At 43.3% G+C, this 14,758-nt stretch overlaps 1 protein-coding gene across 5 annotated transcripts in view; it reads right to left on the reverse strand.

The window, feature by feature from the left end:
- Positions 1-457: 457 nt before the first annotated feature.
- STAT3 (signal transducer and activator of transcription 3) overlaps positions 458-14,758 on the reverse strand; it is a 77,236-nt gene continuing 62,935 nt past the window's right edge. The window contains exons 18-24 of one of the 5 annotated variants that reach the window (XM_067470023.1): positions 12,993-13,045; positions 12,799-12,893; positions 9,674-9,813; positions 5,726-5,938; positions 5,272-5,314; positions 3,786-3,898; positions 458-2,976 (exon numbers count right to left, since the gene is read on the reverse strand). In XM_067470023.1, the coding sequence (XP_067326124.1) occupies positions 2,918-2,976; positions 3,786-3,898; positions 5,272-5,314; positions 5,726-5,938; positions 9,674-9,813; positions 12,799-12,893; positions 12,993-13,045 (716 nt within the window). In that variant the 3' untranslated portion in view covers positions 458-2,917. Of the gene's footprint in view, positions 2,977-3,785; positions 3,899-5,267; positions 5,318-5,722; positions 5,939-9,673; positions 9,814-12,798; positions 12,894-12,992; positions 13,046-14,758 lie in introns of those variants that run through there. The other 4 variants (XM_060780966.2, XM_067470022.1, XM_060780964.2 and 1 more) reach the window with 4 other exon arrangements.

Below are 14,758 nucleotides of genomic sequence, written 5' to 3' on the forward strand. Positions count from 1 at the left end.
TCCACATGGATAGTTGGGATAGTTTCTGGTGGCTCCACGTACACAGGCTTTGTTTCATGTATGGCATTATTTAAAATAGTCAGACTATAAGGTGTAAACAAAAGATTACTTTTGTGTCAAACATATAGGCACTGAACATGTAATGCAGTTCAAAGCTAACTTGAAACTGCAGGAGCCAGGCAACCATGCAAAACAACACTCTAATGTGTATCAATGTTTTGTGACTCATGTAATCATCGTCCAGGCCTCAAACTGGTTTCCCAGGTAACCATCCGCACAACGAAACCACTTTCTTCAATACCTTTTTGAAGCTACATGAAATGGTCATGCAGGTGGGGCCATATACTATATTCACTGCTCCATGCCTATTTCTTCCAGCTTTTTTCACAAGTCCGTCTTCTGTGTGGAATCATTCCACTGACAACCAACACAGAAAAAATCACTCATTACAATCCGCCAGAGAAATATGATATTAGACTTTATTTAAGAGAAAGTGGGAGCCTGTAGATACAGCAATAAAATATACAAAACAAATTAAATTGTTATATTCCTAGAGAGCAGTTAGCTATACAGAAACAGGAAAATGATGTCGGAAGGAGCAAAGAGACAAACGATGCAAAATGGAATTTGGCATAAATAAGCTATTTGGTTAGAAGCAACCAGTGCAACTGTATACTAGCTAGTGACCCTATAGTAGCCTACCCACACCTGGTGCTGTCCAGGTGTGCTGCACTACAACTCCCAGAAGCCCTGAGCAAGCGTGGCCCATGCCTCTAAGTAATACTGAGGAAAAACTGACTTTATCCCTCTCTTCCATGGACATACGGGATAACAATCCGAAGTCCAACAACTAAAACAAGACCACAAACAGAATCCAGATTCTCTGTTCCTAACACCAGAGTGTTAACAGGCCCCCAGGTGGCGTTAAACTGCTGAGCTGCTGAACTTGCTGACGGAAAGGTTGGCAGTTTGAATCCGGAGAGTAGGGTGAGCTCCCACTGTTAGCCCCAGCTTCTGCCAACCTAGCAGTCTGAAGCTGGGGCTAACAAATAAACTTTAGTTATTGTGCACTGTCCATCAGGCCTCCTAGGGATGCAAATGTGAGTAGATCAATAGGAACCGCTTCTGCGGGAAGGTAACAGCGCTCCATGCAGCCATGCTGGCCACATGACCTAGGAGGCGTTTATGGACAATGCTGGCTCTTCAGCTTAGAAATGGAGATGAGCACCACCCTCCAGAGTCGGACACAACTTGACTTAATGTCAGGGGAAGCCTTTACCTTTACCTTTAATACGAAAGTCCCTAATTCACAGCACTGTTTACATCTAGAGTTCAACTACTAAACCACAAATTATGGAAACGGGCATAACAGAGAGCGCTGTGGATCTGAACACAAAGACTGCACAGAGAACATCTCCAAGTATAGCTGGAGATATAAAAGGAAGGAACTGGTTAACCCAGAGCTCACCAATTGGGTATATCTAGGCATTTTGGACTATACCTCCTCTAACCCCAGCCAGCTGTCTAGGGGATTATGGGAGTTGTCATTCAACACATTTACAGGCTTCTGGGCAAAAGGCTGGGCTAGCTCAAGCAACGAAGCATTGGAATATAGGAAGAGACACCATCTTTTCAATATGTTCTCCTTTTGCTCCTAATTTACAGCAATGATGGAACTTGGGAGACAAGGTTCAAGTCTCCACTTGACCACAAAGCTCATGTGACAACCATGGGCCACTCACTGTTGCTGAAGCTGTTTCACAAGGCTGTTGTGAGAATAAATCAGAATTCATGCCTGGATTTGGGAGGGAAGAAGGAAGGAAAAAACAGGCATGCTGTCCTACGTTTCTTGGTAGGGCAACATAAAAGTGCAAATAAATAATAACAAAAATTAATTGCCGACAACTCATCTGCCAGCCATCAAGCTCTAGTATTTCATTCTTGTTGCACTATCTGGACTCAAAGCCTTAAGGGTATGAGAGTCCCCTAGACTTGAAACTTTGCATAAGAGACAAAAAGAGAAAGAGAGACAGAGGGACAACAGAGAGAAAGATTACAGGGAAATTTGGACTTTCTGCTGAATGGCTTGGACTCCAAACATAGTTCTGCCATGAATATACTTGTCAATCCTGGGGATATTACTCATTCACTTTTGTATTACATGGTTATGAACCTGAGCATCCTTCTTTTGGCCACTGGTACCCATCAATATGGCTCAAGTTGCTAAAAGGTTTGAAAAATATACACTTCCAAATACTAGTGACGCACCAGCTTCAAAGTCCAAAGTGACCAAGCCAATGTAGACTCTGGGGACTCATAGTCACGTCACTTTGTAGGGCTGTTGTCTTAGGTTTGTATTCGTTTGAGAAAAATTATAAATCAACAATGTACGAAACAAAATTGCACTTATTTTTAAAGAAGCAATCCTATTTATTGCCCATCCCCACCCTATGCTCAGCAGAGAGCATTCTGCCTGTCTCTTTAGCACAATCTTTTGCTTGAATACTGAGAAAACATCTGGTTGTGACTATCAGCTGGAGGAATAAGCCTTTTGCAGCATGCAAGCAAACAAAGACAGGAGACCAAGAAGTACTGCCAAGGGCGTGGGTATGAAGAGGCACTTGATCTAGCAAAATAAGACACCCCGTAATCTAACTTTTATACAAAAGGAAAAATACTTTTGCGGAGAAGGGGGTAAATCCCTACTAACATTAAGTGGGAGGGCCCTTCCTCAAGCCAAGAGGCTCAGGCGACGAGCCACCAGCAAAGGAGGCACTCGAGTGGCTACAAGAGAAACCAGGATCAAGCATCTCCCACTGGAGCAGAGCCGAGGTGAAGGAGGCTCCACAATGGTGCAAGAGAAGGAGACGTTTCATGCCAGGAAGCCAGAGCTGGTCAGATGCCCTGCTTGGGCCAGTCACATGGGCGAGTTGGCACACTCAGCAGCCATCTCCATGTCGAAGACTTGCAATGACTCTGCAGGAAAGGGGACAAAAAAACAGAAATGTGATTTAGTTGCAGGAGAGAGTTTTCTCCAGGCTAGATGTAGCTGAGCCTCTCCTGAAAGAAGTCAGATTCACAACTTGCATTGTGCGCGGAACTGCATGTTTTCTTTGTGTGACTATTGTGAGACTAAACTAGAATAGACCTGTTGAATGAGTATGATTTACACAAGTGTTTATTTATCATTCATTACTTCATTACACTAGAAAATGAACCCACTTTAAATCTGGTTTCTGCCTCCTGTAGAGTTCTGGGATTTGTAGTTTAGGGAGGAGCCTTTAACAGCCCCACTAAACAACAAACCCCAGAATTCCGCAGGAGGTAGCAACTGGATTTAAAGTGGATTCATTCTCTAGTGTGATGAGGTCCTATGTAACACAATTTTTGTTCCTGGGTTATAAATTTAATTTCTTAATTGTTTCTATCATACAAACATGGAAAAAGTTTATTAAACTGCAAAAACTTTGTTTTTCAGGAATATCCTACAGCACACTTTGTTATAGTTTTTCAAAGACTATCTCATCAAACTTCAATCAATCCAACATAGTTTTTAGCAGTCACAAAAACAAAGTTTCTGGAGTATAACAACTACTTTCAAAGTAAGCACTGCACAAGTAAATAGGAAATAACACTTTCAAACCAGGAACAGAATTCTTTTCAAATTGTTACATAGTGCCATCAAACAAACATCAAATACAGATAGAGTAGGAACAGAGCTTCCCCCTGCCACCCACGCACACAAATACCCACACACAAGTGCATCAATCTGTCCCCACACTTACCAAATTGTCCACTGGCATTTCCTTCAGCTCCCTCCCCATTACTACAAAAAGGGATCAGGGATTCGAGTGTGCGGGGAGACATGGGCAGTTCAATAGTACTGCTGCAGGTTGTTCTGGAAAGACAAAATGGAGGAGGGAAAGAGAAAAAAGAGGGAACAGCAAGGATGTTCATTTTATTGATTTGAAAATAATTCAGTCCCCAGCTCCAGAACCACTAACGTTGCTCTGTGCAGTAGGACATAGCGAGAGCTCAATACACACACTTGAAATACTGTTTGGAGAAGGGAAATAAATTGAGACAATGCGAGTTCTATCTTACTATCCATTGTATTGGTATTACTATGTTTATGTTATCACATAAGTAAAAAATCTTTATGCAATTTTGTTCTTTCACTGTGCAGCAGGAGATGGAGTGGAACCGGGACAAGGTAGCCAGTTTACAACGTCCCTTTGTGCTACATTTAGTGATAGCAGCCATGAAGTTTCCGAACAGAGGCCTCTAGCTAGTGAAACAGATGGTCAAGAATATATTCTTATTGTCTACCTTTAAGTACTTTGGGACTTATGGAGAACCTGAAGCAAATTATTATGGGGAATTTTTGACAAGATTTGTTCAGAGGAGGTTTGCCTTTGCCTCCAAGGCTGAGAGAGCATGCCTTGCCCAAGATCAGCCAATGTGTTTCCTTGGCTTTTTTTCATGTCAGGAGTGACTTGAGAAACTGCAAGTCGCTTCTGGTGTGAAAACATTGATCGTCTGCAAGGATATTGCCTAGGGGACGCCCAGATGTTTTACTATCCTGTGGAAAGCTTCTCTCATGTCCCAGCATGAGAAGCTGGAGCTGACAGATGGGAGCTCATCCCACTCCCCAGATTCGAACTGCCAATCTTTTGGTCAGCAGTCCTGCCAGAACAAGGGTATAATCCATTGTGACACCAGGGGCTCCTGTTTCCATGGCTGAGCAAAGATTTGAACCTTTTCTCCTGAAAGATTTGAACCTTCTCTCCTTAGCTAATCATGCTAAGCCTGCAAGCTCAGACAAGATCTGGCACCTTTACTGGGCCCAATTTGAATAACATTCGCACCACTAGACCACATTGGCTTCTGGTGTGAGAGAATTGGTTGTCTGCAAGGATGTTGCCTATGAGATACCTGGATGCTTTACCATCCTGCTGAAAGCTTCTCTCATGTCCCAGCATGAGAAGCTGGAGCTGACAGATGGGAGCTCACTCCACTTCCTGGATTCGAATCGCCGACCTTTTGGTCAGCAGTCCTGCTGGCGCAAGGGCTTAACCTATTGCACCACTGGTGGCTCCTGTTTCCATGGCAGAGCAGAGATTTGAACCTTCTCTCCTGAAGTGTGAGTCTAACATTCACACCACTAGACCACATTGGCTTTGAAACCATCCTAGGTATAAACAAATTCTATCTAATTGCAGTATAGACCTCTACCTATTTCCCATCCCCTTAAAATGAGGGAATACTCACGGGGTCACACAGATGAACTTGGTCTTCAGATATGGAGCAGTACCTGCTGGGGTGTTGGGAAAAAATATTTTATTAGTTTGAATATGATGAAAAGCAGAAAGGGGACAAAACCAAAACACACCCCAGAACTATATTAGGGTCCAGATGGGTATTGAGATATTGCCTTGGTAAATGCTTGTTAAAATAGTCTTTTAATTCTTGTGAGAGGGGCATTTGGAAAATAACCAAATGACAATATTATTGTGAAATGGATGCTGTTCAAAGGGCGATCTTGGGACTGCAAGACAACAAACTTTAACCTAAGGTTTCCCAGCCCTGGAAGATTGAACTGTCACTTTAAAAAAGCTAAAATACAGCCTGTGTAAGGCACATGCACCACAGACAGGTGAACTCCCTTGGAAATCCCATCACCACCAAAGGACAGAGGAGAAGAGCACAGAAAGCCAACAACTACCTGGGTCGGTGGCTTCGGGATGTTCCTGGCTCTCAGGGCGACAGTATTTTCCAAAGGCCTCCTCTTTGGGGATATCCGGGTACAAGTAAACAAGTGGGGACACGAGGATGTTGGTGGCATCCATGATCTTGTAACCCATGATAATCTCGGCAAAGGACATGCTGTTGAGCTGCTGCTTGGTGTATGGTTCCACTGATTGGATTTGGGTCTTTCCTATGTCAAAGGTTTTACATGAGGGTTAGAAAAAACTGACAGCATAAAAAGGAACATCACATACAATTTCCCCCAAGGAAAAAAAAAAAAAAAACAACAATGCAAAAGGTTACCAAATGCATTTTCCCAGTAATTTTTTCCTGGGACATCCATAGGGAGAACAAGGTGCTTGTTTCTTACTTCTTACTTAGGCAATCCTTCGTAATCCGAGGATGATGGTCCTCCAAGGTCGGTGTTCTGTCGGTGGGTCCGTAGGTGACTGTGGAGCCCTATTCTTGATCTGCATCTTCTCCCGCAGTGAAGGGATTGGTTTCCAGGTGGAAGGCGGTCCCGGTCGGGGTTGGCTTGACGCACCTTCCTCTTGGCACGTTTCTCTCTTTCGCCCTCTATTCGTGCCTCAAATTCTACAGCACTGCTGGTCACAGCTGAACTCCAGCTGGAGCGCTCAAGGGCCAGGGCTTCCCAGTTCTCAGTGTCTATGCCAGAATTTTTAAGGTTGGCTTTGAGCCCATCTTTAAATCTCTTTTCCCGTCCACCAACAATCCGTTTTCCGTTCTTGAGTTCAGAATAGAGCAACTGCTTTGGGAGATGCTGATCAAACATCTGGACATCATGGCCAGTCCAGCGGAGTTGATGGCGGAGGACCATTGCTTCAGTGCTGGTGGTCTTTGCTTCTTCCAGGACGCTGACATTTGTCCGCTTGTCTTCACAAGAGATTTGCAGAATTTTCCTTGTTTATAAAGCTACTGTCCTCCCAATCCTTCTATACGCCTGTGAAACATGAACTGTCTACAGACATCACACTCAACTCCTGGAACGATTCCATCAGGGTTGCTTTTGAAAAATCCTGCAAATCTCTTGGTAAGACAGGAGAACTAATGTCAGCATGCTGGAAGAAGTAAAAACCACCAGCACTGAAGCGATGCTCCTATGCCATCAACTCTGCCAGCTGAGACCATGCATCGAGAAGTCTGACTTGACCATGGTGGTCCATGCTTTAGTTATCTCAAGATTAGACAACTGTAATGCACTCTAAGTAGGGATGTCCTTCAAGACTGTTCGGAAACTACAGCTGGTGAAAAGTTCAGAGGCCAGATTGTTATTTGGAGCAAGTTACAGGGAGCAGTCAACCCTCCTATTTAAACAGTTCCACTGGCTGCCAATAAGTTTCCGGTCCCAATTCAAGCTGTAAACAGTTCAGGACCTGCCTATCTGCGCGACCGCCTCCTCCCCTACGAGCCCACGTGGTCCTTAAGATTGTCCGGGGATGCCCTTCTCTCGCTCCCGCCCCCTTATCTTTTAACCAGCTCGCATAGTGGTCTTCTTTCCCTCCTCCAAAATTAGTCTGCTGTTACTGTTATTATTGTTATGCCATTTTATGCTGTCTTAATTGTTATTGCTTTGTTTTTAATTGTATTCTGCCTTGGGCTTGGCCCCATGTAAGCCACCCTGAGTCCCTTCGGGGAGATGGAGGCGGGGTAGAAAAATAACGTTGTTGTTGTTGTTGTTGTTCTTCTTCTTCTTCTTCCTCCTTCTTCTTCCTCCTTCTCCTCTTCTTCTTCTTCTTCTTCTTCTTCTTCTTCTTCTTCTTCTGTTATTGCCTTTGTTTACTGATGTACTGTGGGCCTGGCCTCATGTAAGCTGCATTGAGTCCCTTGGGGAGATTGTAGCGGGGTATAAATTATTATTATTATTATTATTATTATTATTATTATTATTATTATTATTATTATTCCGCTGGACTGGCCACCCTGTCTGAATGCCCGACCAGCATCTCCCAAAGCAGTTACTATACTCCCAACTCAAGAACAGGAAATGTAATGTTGGTGGACAGGAAAAGAGATTTAAAGATGGGCTTAAGGCCAACCTTAAAAACAGTGGCATAGACGCTGAGAACTGAGAAGCCTTGACCCTCAAGAGCTCTAACTAGAGGTCAGCTGTGTCCAGCAGTGCTGCAGAATTCGAAGAGGCATGAATGGAGGACGAAAGGGAGAAACGTGCCAAAAGGAAGGCACATCAAGCCAACCCTAACCGGGACTGCCTCCCATCTGGAAACCGATGCCCTCACTGCGGGAGAAGATGCAGATCAAGAATAGGGCTCCACAGCCACCTACGGATCCACCCCCAGGACACTACATTTGGAGGACCATCGTCCTTGGGCTACGAGGGATCACCTAAGTAAGTCAAGTATGGCTCCACTGATTGGATTTGGTTCTTTCCTATGTCAAACGTTTTACATGAGTGTTAGAAAAAAAAACACAACAGCGTAAAAAGGAACATCGCATACAATTTTCCCCAAGAAAAAAAAACCCAACAATGCAAAAAGGTTACCAAATGCATTTTCCCGGTAAAAGTCTGAAAAGAAAGAAATCTTTCTGACATTGATGGTGCTCTCTCTTAATAATGGGTTGAGCTGCTACGATGGCCCTGAACATTAACTTTGTGGAAAGGCTATTTGTAATACGGCTGCCAGACACTGGTGTAGCTTCTGCAATTACCAAAATGTCAATCTGGCCGAATTCCAAAGTAGAGGATATGCTATAAATGCAGAAACTCCCAAGTTCAATGTCTGCCACCTCCGTTTCGATGATCTCAGCAGGTCTGCAATAATAGATCTTTGCTTCAGACCTTACTTGCATAGTAAGTGTGGCTCTAAAGGTGCACATTGATTCAAAAGCAGGGAAGTAGGCAATTGATTCATCAGATTTTTTTTTTAAAGGAAAAGAAATAAAAAAACTGCTCCCAATAAATCAAGCAACAATTGAAAAAATAGTATTACGAACTGCTGATAAAAATGCAAATGAAAAGTACTAATTTAAAAGAAATATTCTTCATTCTTTCGCACAGAGAAATGCCTCTTTTTCGATGACGCCTACAAAACATGAGCAGAATTTTTAAAAGGAAGCCTGAAGGCTATTCTAGTTGTTTCAGAAATATAGGTTTCGAAAAGCTATTCAAAAGTTCAGTCAATACATTCAATCGATTAAATTTCTGAAACAGATAAAAATTATAATAGAATTAATGTAGGGTTGTTGTAGGTTTTTCCGGGCTATATGGCCATGTTCTAGAGGCATTTTCTCCTGACGTTTCACCTGCATCTATGGCAAGCATCCTCAGAGGTAGTGAAGATGCTTGCCGTAGATGCAGGTGTAACGTCAGGAGAGAATGCCTCTAGAACATGGCCATATAGCCCGAAAAAACCTACAACAACCCAGTGATTCCGGCCATGAAAGCCTTCAACAATACACAGAATTAATGTAAATAGCTGAGCAGTGTTGTCTAAGTTTTGTCGAAGGCTTTCGTGGCCAGAATCATTGGGTTGCTGTGAGCTTTCTGGGATGTATGGCCATGTTCCAGAAGCACTCTCTCCTGACGTTTTGCCCACATCTATGGCAGGCATCCTCAGAGGTTGTGAGGTCTGTTGGAAACTAGGCAAGTGAGGTTTATATATCTGTGGAATATCCAGGGTGGGGGAAAGAACTCTTGTATGCTTGAGGCAAGTGTGAATGTTGCAAATGACCACTTGCCTAATTTCCAGTTCTTTCTCCCACCCTGGACATTCCACAGATATATAAACTCCTCTTGCCTAGTTTCCAACAGACCTCACAACCTCTGAGGATGCCTGCTACAGATGTGGGCAAAACGTCAGGGGAGAATGCTTCTGGAACATAGCCATACAGCCCAGAAAACTCACAACAACTTAGCCCTATCTAATTTCAGGGCCCTCTTCCTTACCGCTGATGTCCTTCTCCACCCATGTGAAGGTGATCCCACCTTCCTTGCTGCTCTCACTGAAACGCAACAGGAAGGTTCCTGGGGGTTTTGTGCTCAGGATGGCCCGTTCCCGCTCTTTGCTGATGAATCCCATGATGTACCTGAAGAGGAGGAAGTAATATGGTTTTGTTTCTTCACATGGAGGCTTCAAAGTGGAGGTTAATACCATGCAAAAAAATTGATGGGGATGTTGGATGTCTAGTCTGGTGGTTCTCAACCGATGGGTCTCCAGGTGTTTTGACCTACAACTCCCAGAAATCCCATCCAGTTTACCAGCTGTTAGGATTTCTGGGAGTTGAAGGCCAAAACATCTGGGGACTCACCGGTTGAGAACCGCTCAGCTAGTCCAAGCTTGCAGAATAACCAATAGAAAGAACATCTCCAATGGCTTAACTATGAAGGGTGTCAAGAAAAGGAGAATTCACCCTCAGCTTAAGCAATATTTTGTATTGTCAAATCGCTCTGTCAAAATGCTTCTCCCAATCTAATCTAGCAGTTAATTTTAGAACGGAGCCTTGCTCTCTGCAGAAGACCTTGACTCTGTCCTTCAAGTATGTGAAGAACACTTTCTTACTCTCATGGAGAGTTTTTATCCAAACTAAACATAACCAGTTACTTCAAATTTCTGTCACATGTATTGTTTCCCATATCTGTTGCTCATTGCAATTGACTATACAGCAGGGTTCCGGGATTTACTTGAGTTTATTTATTTATTTACGACATTTATATGCCGCCCTTCTCACTCCAAAGGGGACTCAGAGTGGCTTACAAGGTATATATTACATACAATATATTATGTCATTAGCATAGTATAATATCAGCATTAAACATTGCTATATTGCACCATAGCACTATATCGTTATATTATTAGTAATATTACATGTAATATATGTAATAGTTTGGTTCCACAGCCTTCATAAGTACCAAAATTAATGGATTCTCAAGTGCCATTATAAACAATGGCATAGTAAAACTGTGCCCCTTATATAAAATGGCTAAACCAAGGTTAGCTTTTTAGATTTTTTAAAAAATATATTCAAGCTGTGGCTGGCTGAATCCATATAACACTATATAACACAATTTTTATTCCTGAGTTAGGTAAAGTAAAGGTTTCCCGCGACATTAAGTCCAGTTGTGTCCAACTCTGGGCAGTTGGTGCTCATCTCCATTTCTAAGCCAAAAAGCTGGTGTTGTCCCTAGACACCATCAAGGTCATATGGCCAGGATGACTGCATGGAACACCATTACCTTTCCGCCAGAACGGTACCTATTGATCTACTCACATTTGCATGTTTTCGAACTGCTAGGTTGGCAGAAGCTGGGGCTAACAGTGGGAGCTCATGCCGCTTCCCGAATTCAAACCTACAACCTTTCACTAAGCAAGTTCAGCAGCTCAGCGGCTTAACCCACTGCAACACCAAGGGGCATTCTGTCTTAATTGGTTCTATCATAAAAACATGGAAAATGTTTATTAAACTGCAAAAACTTTTATATCTTCTAGATATTTGTTGATTATCTAGATCAGTGGTTCTCAACCTGTGGGTCCCCAGGTGTTTAGCCTACAACTCTCAGAAATCCCAGCCAATTTACTAGCTGATTGGATTTCTGGGAGTTGAAGGCCACTTACTTACTTACTTACTTAAGTGATCCCTCGTAGTCTGAGGATGATGGTCCTCCAAGGTCGGTGTTCTGTCGGTGGGTCCGTAGGTGACTGTGGAGCCCTATTCTTGATCTGCATGTTCTCCCACAGTGAGGGCATTGGTTTCCAGGTGGAAGGCAGTCCTGGTCGGGTTTGGCTTGATGCGCCTTCCTCTTGGCACATTTCTCTCTTTCACACTGTATTCATGCCTCTTCAAATTCTACAGCACTGCTGGTCACAGCTGACCTTCAGCTGGAGTGCTCAAGGGCCAGGGCTTCCCAGTTCTCAGTGTCTATGCCAGAGTTTTTAAGGTTGGCTTTGAGCCCATCTTTAAATCTCTTTTCCTTCCCACCAACATTCCATTTTCCGTTCTTGAGTTCGGAGTAGAGCAACTGCTTTGGGAGACGGTGGTCGGGCATCCGGACAACATGGCCGGTCTAGTGGAGTTGATGGCGGAGGACCATCACTTCAATGCTGGTGGTCTTTGCTTCTTCCAACACGCTGACATTTGTCCGCCTATCTTCCCAAGAGATTTGCAGGATTTTCCGGAGGCAGCACTGATGGAATCATTTCAGAAGTTGCATGTGAAAAGTTGCAAGTTGCAAGGTTGGCTTGGAGCTCATCTTTAAATCTTTTTCCCTGTCCACCAACATTCCATTTTCCGTTCTTGAGTTCAGAATAGAGCAACTGCTTTGAGAGACGGTGGTCGGCTATCTGGACAACATGGCCAGTCCAGCGGAGTTGATGGCGGAGGACCATCGCTTCAGTGTTGGTGGTCTTTGCTTCTTCCAACAAGCTGACGTTTGTCCGCCTGTCTTCCCAAGAGATTTGCAGGATTTTCCGGAGGCAGCACTGATGGAATCATTTCAGAAGTTGCATGTGACGTCTGTAGACAGTCCACATCTCGCAAGCGTATAGCAGGATTGGTAGGACAATAACTTTATAAACAATCACCTTGGTATCCTTACGGATGTCCCAGACCTCAAACACTCTCTGCTTCATTCGGAAAAAAGCTGCACTCGCAGAGCTCAGGTGGTGTTGAATTTCAGTGTCAATGTTGACTTTTGTGGAGAGGTGGCTGCCAAGTTATCGAAAATGGTCAACATTTTCTAATGTTACATCATTAAGTTGTATTTCTGGCATTGAGACCAACAGGCTGAGAACCACTGATCTAGGAGATATTCAACAAACATCTCCTAGCCTCTCAACCAATTCAACATAGTTTGTGGCAGTCACAAAAACGAAGTTTCTGGAGTATAACAACTACTTTCAAAGTAAGCACTGCACAATCAAATGGGAAATAATACTTTCAAACCTGGAACAGGTTTTTTGTTACATAGTGTAATCAATGGAAACAGATGATTAATGTATCCTTGTAGCACCAAGAAGTAGACAGAATGGACGTCTGCAGAAGGCAACTGCAATGGTATCCCCAGCAGATGCTCACCCCTCGTTCCAGAGTGCCAGGATGTACTTCTTCACCAGGTCAATGATGTTGTCTAGCCAGACCCAGAAAGAGAAGCCTTTGCCTGCCATGTTCTCCTGTAGAGAGAAGAGGTCAAAGGAGAAGCATATAAACAATACATCAAATACCAACCACGCTTGCCTCAACACCACACTTCATCGTATGAGAGATCCTACCTTACAGAACTTTGCCCAAGTTATCTGACATCCAGAGTAATTTATGCCTGGCCCTGGAAGGAAGAAGAAATAAGGTTCAGTTAAAGTTGTACTGTACAGTGTGTTCAGTGGTTGTAGCATCCTCCCTCAACTGTGATGTGCAAGAGTACTACCCCATTAATAGGACCAAGGAGGAGAGCCAGGTTCTAATACTTTGCTCAACTATAAACTTCCTCAAGTTACAGTACCTCCAGCCTGTAACTCTCTCTCAACTTCTCCCATTCACAGGATTATCCTGAAGGCAAAACAGAGTATTGGGGAAACTAGATAAACATATCTAGTTTCCCCAATACTCTGTTTTGCCTTCAGGATAATCCTGTGAATGGGAGAAGTTGAGAGAGAGTTTTTAAAAAGGTTTTTAAAAAAGGTTAATGAATGAATATAGTGAAATACACTTCAAATTTTTAGATTTACATATGAAACTCTATAATAATAATAATAACAATAATAATAATAATGATAATAATAATAATAATAATAATAATACTTTATTTATATTCCACCCTTCTCATCCCGAAGGGGACTCAGAGCGGATCACAGTACACATACACGGCAAACATTCAATGCCACTTTGTATAGACAATACACAGACAGACAGAAAAGAAGGAGGTGGTTTGTTTTGACTCAGTGTCCAGCTGTTTTTGGTGCCATGGAAGGTTGGGCTCGAGTCCAGGGGGTGCTGTTGCTCTATCCTCTACGACGAAGAGCCGTTAAGACTTGCTCCTTCCTTTTGGTCCCCCAGAATTTTCTGATCTTTTTTCTTTATGACGTCGTAAAACACTTCCCCCGCTTTTGGCGGTACCTAATTTCTCTAATCACAGCTAAAGCTGTTTTTGAATTGCTTAGGTAAACAATGAGCTAGGCTGACAGTTGGCAGCTCACGCCAACCTGGGGCTTTAAACTTGCAATCCTTTGGTTGATAGATCTTATAATTTCTGATGATTTACCAGCTGTGCTAAACCTCCGGCCCTCTATGAAAAGCTTCCAATTCAATATTCAGTACTTTGTACATGTTTCAGACTCATACATCAGTGCTCAACAGAAGGATTTCTGGGATTGAGATCAAACAAAGCATGGAGTTGTTTTAGTTTTCTTTTGGGACTAAAACTCCCAGAACTCCCTTGCCCTCCATAGCCAGTGGCAAGACTAAGCTGCGGGATATTAAGAGTTTTATTTCTGAATTGTAACTTTCTGGTTGATATTCCCATATGAGATGGACCAAGGTCTGAGGGGGCACTTCCTTGTAGACTGGCATCCAAGAAGCGGATTAGAGAGATGGGCCAAAACTAACAAAATGAAGTTCAACAGGGACAAATATAAGATACCCCACTTAGGCAGAAAAAATGAAATACGAAGATACAGAATGGGGGACGCCTGGCTTGACAGCAGTACGTGTGAAAAAGATCTTGGGAGCCCTCGTGGACAACAAGTTATAAACATGAGCCGACAATGTCATGCGGCAGCTAAAAAAGCAAATGGGATTTTGGCCTCCATAAATAGAGGAGTATAGTGTTTATATCCAGGGAAGTCATGCTACCCCTCTATTCTGCCGTTGTGAGACCACACCTGGAACACTGTGTCCAGTTCTGGGCACCACAATTGAAGGGAGATATTGACAAGCTGGAATGTGTCTAGAGGAGGGCGACTAAAATGATTAAGGGTCTGGAGAACATGTCCTATGAGGAGTGGCTTAAAGAGCTGGGCATGTTTAGCCTGCAGAAGAGAAG

This window comes from Anolis sagrei, chromosome 6, assembly GCF_037176765.1.
Source record: "Anolis sagrei isolate rAnoSag1 chromosome 6, rAnoSag1.mat, whole genome shotgun sequence".
NCBI lineage: Eukaryota > Metazoa > Chordata > Lepidosauria > Squamata > Dactyloidae > Anolis > Anolis sagrei.